The sequence below is a fragment of the Macadamia integrifolia genome, chromosome 8, assembly GCF_013358625.1.
Source record: "Macadamia integrifolia cultivar HAES 741 chromosome 8, SCU_Mint_v3, whole genome shotgun sequence".
NCBI lineage: Eukaryota > Viridiplantae > Streptophyta > Magnoliopsida > Proteales > Proteaceae > Macadamia > Macadamia integrifolia.
This window is the reverse complement of record NC_056564.1, coordinates 20,290,283-20,298,466: the sequence shown is the minus strand read 5'-3', so window position 1 is coordinate 20,298,466 and position 8,184 is coordinate 20,290,283. Positions and strand designations below refer to the sequence as shown.

The 8,184-nt window shown below is 35.4% G+C and overlaps 1 protein-coding gene across 1 annotated transcript; it reads left to right on the top strand.

Annotated features, from left to right (window-relative positions):
* Positions 1 to 709: 709 nt before the first annotated feature.
* Positions 710 to 2,224, top strand: LOC122087678. The gene is made up of 2 exons (XM_042656881.1): positions 710 to 1,090; positions 2,005 to 2,224. The coding sequence occupies exons 1-2, from the start codon at positions 763 to 765 to the stop codon at positions 2,007 to 2,009; spliced, it is 333 nt and encodes a 110-aa protein (XP_042512815.1). The 5' UTR covers positions 710 to 762; the 3' UTR covers positions 2,010 to 2,224.
* The last annotated feature ends 5,960 nt before the right edge of the window (positions 2,225 to 8,184 follow it).

The window sequence follows — 8,184 nt, the reverse complement described above, 5'->3', positions numbered from 1 at the left end:
CAAGTCCACCTTAAACACTAATTTAAGGCCTAAAATCTCCAACCCAAGCCTAACCTTGCAGGGCTCAGCCAACCCAGGCCTGCCCTAATTGTCCCTGATTGTACAAGGCGGGGCTGGAATGACCCTTATTGGCCGGCCCCTGGTTCGCCATCTAGGTTCAGGAACACCTTGACTTTGATTTGCCATCAAAGGCTGGGTATACCTTGACCCTACAAAATATGAAATAACTAAAAATTCATTTGACTTAATATCTACATCGCTTGGAAAAAAAAAAAAAAAAAAAAAAAAATCAGGGTTGGGCTTAAGGTGGATCATATACATCAACCTTTGTCCGCCCTGACCATGACTCAGAACCAGAAATTTATAGAATTAGACCAGTCTCAAGGCCAAAATTTTCAGACCTAATCCTATGCGAACCTATAGCGGGTTCGGGCCAACGGGGTCAAACTTACACCTCTAATTTAAAGATGTAAAAAGCTTTAAGTGCTTTGGAAGGAATAATTGCACTAATTTGGGACTCCACCATAATAGTTGAATCGGACCAGTATCCAAAATTAATTAACCACACATGGCTAATCTCCAGGGAATCCTACCAAGCATGTGGCTCAACCTTACCAATTAAGAGCCAATTCTAAGGTGAAGATGCAAAGTGCCAATACCCCAGCCCACAATCCTTTTTGACATCTATAAATTTACCACGCCATTCTTCCCTCATTCAAACCTTAAGACTGACTGATAAGACTGTTAAAAAGAAAGAGAGAGATGGCATGTTCTCCTTCTAGCATTCTTTGTTTGGCAACCCTAGTGATCGCCGGAATCTTATTTTCCGGCGAGCAATCTGTAGTGATGGCACAGAGAAAATGCAGAGGTGATGTTCAGGGACTAATGAAGCAATGCATGCAATTTGTAGAGAAGGGTGGGCCACTGAGGGATCCATCACAGAGCTGTTGTGCTGTTTTGAAGAACTCCGATGTCACCTGTATGTGTGGTATAATCCCTCCCCGGATATTGCCGAAGATCAGCAGTGCCAAAGTGGCTCATGCTGCATATTTCTGTGGCAATCCCATTCCTGCTGGAGTTAAATGTGGAAGTAAGAATTGTTAATATTTATTACTAATAATGAATGTCTTTCCTCATCACTTTTCATAAGGTCATCTTAGGTTAAATTTGGCTTGTTTATTGCCTGGGGATGCGCTACTGATTTAGTGGCATGGGCTGGATGGACGACACGTGATGGTCTCCAGATCTAAGGGAGGGGTGCGATGAAGATGCTGAGATTCGGTTGAAAACGAAAAACACAGGATTGGGCAAGCCCTAAAAGGAAAACACCCTCTCCCTCTTCGTTTCTATCTCTCATTGTCCCTACGTTCAAGGTGGAGTCCATTTTTATCTATCACAACAACGACTTCATAAACAGGCCTCCACTCCATATCATTCTCTCTCTCTCTCTCTCTCTCTCTCTCTCTCTACACTTCCTTTTAGGGTTTGGTGCCACGGGCAAGAATTTCTGCAAGTAAAAATGTTACATTCTTCATTTTATATGGATTAATTGCACTCCTCTGTGTTTCTCAACTTCAGCCGAATCCTTGCATCTTGATCACTCCCTTCCCTTAGATCCGGAGACCGCCATGTGTTGCCCAGTTAACCCATGCCATCAGATCGGCTACACACCCCTGAGCCGTAGACAAGCCAAGTCCTTTTAGGTCTGCCTCTAAATCTTTTAGATCATTCAATTTGAATTAAATTACTCTTTACTGTAGTATCTAAAGGTATCCGTTGAACATGACTATGCTACTTCAAAAGACTTTTTTGAAACTTATTATGTACCGAAGTTACTCCAAAGCATGGAAAATTCAGGGCTTATGGTTTGATGACCAATAATATCACCCATGAGAGGATGAAAGTACCATTCTTTGCAAGGAAAATATTAGGGCTAGTTGAAAAGATACATAAATGCCTTTTCAGTGGACAAAACTAATATCTTGTTGTTTCGATCTGTTTCAGGTTAGACAGGTCTCAAGGCATGAAGTTGAGAGAAGAGAGATGGAGGAATTAATAAAGCCAAATAATGTGGCATGTTATAAAAATAAATTTTACTTATTGCAATATTTACACTACTAGTTCTGATCTATATTGTATGGATGGTCACTCATGACTTACACCATCTTCCCCTACCTAAATATAGTTACTGATCTAAGAAATTAAAATGTCTGTCTTTGTATTATTTGCTATTGTCTAAATCTAATTTTCCGAACAAGTGATTCATTTGGACTCAGATGATCCAAATCAATCTCGGAATTTTTTTTTTTCGGTAAGAAGAAAATTCATTCAAAAGAAGATTGTGTACACCCTAAGAGGTCTCCTAACAAAATCTCGGATTCATGGTTCTTGGTATGTGCCTTACAAAATCGTAATGGACCCTTCATTAATTACATGAAAAATATGCATTATATATAAAGGATCATATACTTGATCCTAACTATTTTCATTACATATAATATATCATGAACTGTAAGCTTGGTGGGACCTACATCTAGTCTAAATGGTTCAACAATAACCCTAAATCAATAGGCCGGGAATAATAGATGGATCAATTACGTAAATAATAATACAAGTACAAGAATTTTTGAATGATACCTCTATAGGTTTATTTAGAACTTAACTTATCTTCATTGCCTCTAGTCTTATTATTCCCAAAAGGTTAATAAGATAGGGTTATAAAATGGTTTTCAAAATTAAGTTGAAAGTATCGTATCATTATCTCATTATTAAAATTTGTCATTGTCATGCAAATACACATGTAGAATGACACTATTACCCTCATTGATTTTTTTTTATTAGTGTCATATAAAAATGTAAAAAATATAAAATTATAAATTATTTGACACTTAAGGAGTGTCAATAAGAAAATCCCCAAAGGTATATATCTAAGGTGGCTTGGTGGATGTTGATGTGATCCTTCAGGCCATATTATGTTCAATTTTAAATATAATTTTCTATTTTTACAGTTTTTTCAATAATTTTATAGGACTAATGGGGTCTCCAAATATGACTTTCTTTCCTGCTCCTCATATATTTAGAGAAATGCAAACAAAACAATTGAGGGATATGATCAACACCCAAAAGTATCTAAGAATCATAGTGGCATTTGGGTGATTTCCCCAAAACACAAAGTGGAAATTAAGCAATTGCCAAGTTCTCGGGCTCTTCAGTCGGCCAAAGTTACTAGGAGTAGGCACAAGTAATTGCCTATTTTGGGCGGTTTTTCATTTTCCTGCTGATGTTATAGAGGTGTTTTTGGTTTGGCAGTTGGAGGTTAAGAAAAGATTATCATCCATCATGATAATAGCTGGATACAATTCAGGATATCTGTTGCATTGATCGCCAAATTCCTTTGATGGAAAATCTCAAAATTCACACGCATGAAGTGGGCAATGCTAGCAGGAGACGAAAAAAAACCATCAATAAACTATCTACATCATAGCTGCAAACTCAACTGTAGAGTTTACTCTAAAAGTACCTGATCCAAGCTATTCATGAGGATTGATAACATCATCATAAGAGAACCATCTGATTGGAATTTCTTATCACATTTTAAGAGTCAAATCCAAGGTGAAGATGCGAGTGGCAATACATGTAGCCTTTTATTTTTATTTATCCCCACTCTACTTTAGTGTGTGGATGAGAGTTTTCATACGTGTACGGTGTTTGATCTACACTTGGACTCTACTGAAAAAAAAAATCAATTAAAAGAGAAGAGAGATTAAGTCGAGTCCAACTGTCATGGTACAAGAATTCTCATACAAGACCCCACATTCATTTTGGCTCTATAAGTGTACCATCACATTCTACCTTCATACAAAACATAGAGAGAGAGAGAGAGAGAGAGAGAGAGAGAGAGATGGCAGGAGGTTCTTCTCCTTCTTGTAGGATTTTTTGTTTGGCAACCCTAGTGGTGGTGATGGCCGGAATCTTATTTTCTGGGGAGAAATCAGTAGTGATGGCACAGGGAGGATTCAAAGGTGATCTTCAGAAACTAGAAACTACTGAAGGAATGCATGAAATATGTTTCTAAGCCTGGGCCAAAGATAGATCCATCACCGAGCTGTTGTGCTATTGGGAAGGATACTGATATCAAATGTGTGTGTGGTATCATACCTTCCCCATTGGTCCAGAGTCCAGACCATTAGTAGTGCCAAGGTTGCCCATGTTGCTCAGTTCTGCGGCAACCCGCTTCCTCCTGGAGTTAAATGTAGAAGTAATAATATAATCAGTTCTTAATTTTAATTTACTGCTTAATTTTTCTATATTAATTTACTCTTATATATATTTTTGTTGCTCTGTTTCAGGTTAATTAGAAAGGATTAAAGGCAAGAAGTGATTCAGACAAGAGGAAGGAATTAATAAAGCCAAATCATGTGGCATTGTTATAAAAATAAACTTAGTTGTAATGTTTACTGCTATCTATTCTGTTATTATTGTAATGGATCATATCACTTACTTACGAGTGTAGATCTCCATCTTCTCTTCTCTATCTATAAAATTAATGTGCGACCTTTATATGAGTTATGCATTTCGACATCTTGGATTCGCATTAATCCTCGACATGGGTTTGGTGACAAAATTCTAAAGGGCCGATCATTAATTATATGGATTAATGGATTATATAGGAGGATCAAATACTTAATTCTAACTATTTTAATTATATACTAATAATAATAATATAAGTATTTAATTAAGTCAAGAAGGATCAATAGAAATGGTTGGTTGATGTTGATCTGATATTCCACTCCATGTCTTCTCTTTTTCAGTTTTTCCAATACTTTTAGGAGGATTAATGAGTCTCCAAACATAGCTTTCTTTCATGCTCCACACATATTTATAGAAATATGCAAACCAATGAAACGAAATAATTGTGGGATATGATCTTCGTTTACCTTTTTTCTCTCTCCCTCCCATGTACAACACTTAAGAAAGCAACACAACCAAAATTAAAGCACCCGGTGCACATACATGGAGGTAAATAGAATTAGAGATACATTTAATAGCGAGCAAAATATAAAGGGAAAAGGAGTGAAATTTCAAACTTCTTAAAAATATTTGTAAACATAACCCCATGAGATCCCATGTAAGGGTAAATATGCTTACCATATTTAGTAATGATATATTTTACATGTATTTTTATTTTACATTTTATAGTAAAGGATTTTTTTACAACTAGCAATCCAACGGTTGGGAGAGATCCTAACTAAAATCCCAATGAGACTCAACCCACTTTACCCGATGATGAAACAAACCCAACCCAAAACCATGAAATCAGGTATTGATCATCATGAAATCAATACAATATTGATACTAATCAGCACAGATCGTACAGTTTTGCCTCTGATTTTCTTAAGAAAAAAAAAATTATGATAGTTTTACCTCTAGTCTGTACCATTATTATTATTATTATTAGTACTAGTAAGAAGTCTAAACCATTCCACTGATATAGAATTGAGATGTGTCAATACCAAATTGTCCGATACAGCCAATCCGATCCATATACCTAAAACCACGTGCAAGATCCACAAGAAAAGAGCAAGCACCCGATCCCCATCTCCATCCCCATCCCTCCCATGAACACAACTCTTGCCTCTGAAAGGAGGTCAAGTCCATATAAGAATGGCAATAACCGGCCCTGGGTTGTTAGTTTGTTTTGATGTTTTGTAATAATTTTGGGACGTGGATCAGCATTTTGGCTTTCTGTTTCATTTGTTGTAATATTTTCTTTTCTTCTCTTTTCTTCGATACCAAACATAGCCTAAGTTAATATATATATATATATATATATATAAATTAATAATGATATTCATATAATAGACTTGACATCTAGGATGGGAATTCATACATCATGATAAGAGAACCATTGATTGGAATTTCTTGTCATAATGTGTCCATGCCTAACCCCTATCCCATGAGTGGTTCTCATACAAGAATCATTCTTGTATGATCTGATCCACACACATGGAATCCATCACAAGGTTTTTTTCATATGTGAATTCCATGTGCGTGCGCCCGCACAGAGAGAGAGAGAGAGAGAGAGAGAGAGAGAGAGAGAGAGATGGCAGGCGGTGGCTGTTCTTGTTCTAGAATTATTTGGTTGGCAACCCAAGTTGTGATGGCCGGAATATTTTATTTTCCGGGGAGAAAGCAGTAGTGAGGCCACAGGAATGCCGAGATCTTCTGGGACTAATGAAGGAATGCCAGAAATATGTTGAGAAGAGTGGGTCACAGAGAGATCCTTCACGGAGCTGTTGTGCTTTTTTGAAGGATACTGATATCAAACGTGTGTGTTGTATGATCCCTCCCTCAGTGGCTGAGACCATTAGCAATGCCAAGGTGGCCCATGTTGCTCAATTCTGTGGCAACCCCCTTCCTACTGGATTTAAATGTGTAAGTAATAATATTATTAATTTTTTAATCTTAATTTTCAACTTAATTGATCTATATTAATCTCTAATATTTTGTTGTTTCTGTTTCAGGTTAAAGAGACCTAAAGGCAAGAAGTTGAAAAAAGAGGAAGGAATTAATAAAGCCAAATCATGTGGCATTGTTATTAAAATAAGCTTAGTTGCAATGTTTACTACTATCAGTTGTTCTGATATTATTGTAATGGACTAGACAATTCACTTACGAGTGTAGATCTTTCATCTTTCCTTATCTATCTATAAAACTAATTTGTGGTCTTTGTATGAGTTGTGCATTTCTATGTCATCTAAATTCTATTTTTTGATCAAGAAGTGATTAATTTGGACGCAAATGATATAAATCAATTTCGTATTCATATTAATCGTAAAGGGCTGGGCATTAACTATATGGACTAATGAAATATATTGAATGATCATATACTTAATTTTAGCTATTTTCATTGCGTAAATTATTATGTAATCATTTAAGTGGAGGATCAAAAGAAAAGGCTGTTTTGGTGGATGTTCATCTAATATCCCACTCCATACCATGATATTTCCAATAATTTTAGAAGGATTATTAATGGATCTCTAAACATAGCTTTCTTTCCTGCTCCTCACGTATTTATAGAAATGCAAACCAATGCAAACAAAACAATTGTGGGATATGATCTTCGTTAACTTCTTTTTTTTTCTCTTTCTATTTTTCTCCTCCACATATGGCACTTAAGAAAGTAACACAATCAAAATTAAGCACCCAATAAAGATAAATGGAGATAAATAGAATTAGGGCTATGTTTGATTGCAAGGGAAAAATAAAGGGTAGGGGAAGTGAATTTTTCAAATATTTTTTTAAAACTTTTGTAATTATTGCCCTATGTAATTGTATAAACTACTTAAATTAAATTGAATAAAATCTTCCAACAGTTTGGGGGTTATTTCACATTTTTATTTTCAATGATTTTAATCCTCTCTCTCTCTCTCTCTCTCTCTCTCTCTCTCTCTCATACAAACACACACACACACATTTTGGCCATACATGCATGGATGAAACAAAATCACTTTGGATCACATTTTATAGCATTGCAATCCCTATTCTTCTTCTTCTTCTAATTAATATTATTATTCAAGAGAATACATTCTTAAAATTGAACAATCAAAATGGATGTTTTACATTTGAAATACTTTCAATTGATGTAATCAAAAAAATTTTAATCTCTTGACTAATTGACTAGATATTTGTTGAATTTTTTTAAGAAATCAATTTTGAAATTGAAATTGAAATTTAACCAAATGAGAGTTTAGTCTATTGGTAATATGGAAATATAGCAAAGATGGCTTCAAATGTAATGTTCTATCTTCTCACATTATGAAAAGTCAAAAGCTTAAGAAAAAGAAGAAAAAAGATTCTCATAAATAAGTCACAAATACAAAATAAATATATAAAAAATATACCAAAGATAGCCATAGTCACATATATCAATCTTATGAGTAATCTAAACTACTAGGTTTCTTTTTATTTTATTTTATATGCTTAGATAAAGGAAAAGTGAAACTTTTTAAGAATGGGAATCAACCAACGAGTGATCAATGAGCTCAATGAAAAACACATGGCAACTAGCAATCCAATGATTGAGAGAGACCCTAACCAAAAACTCAAAGAGACCCAACCCACTTTACCCGATAAACAAAAAACCCAGCCCAAACCCGCGTGATCAGGTATTGATCATCATGA

What these genes read in the sequence shown, in the direction of transcription:
- LOC122087678 (XM_042656881.1), top strand. Translation starts at nt 763, where the DNA reads ATGGCATGTTCTCCTTCTAGCATTCTTTGTTTGGCAACCCTAGTGATC.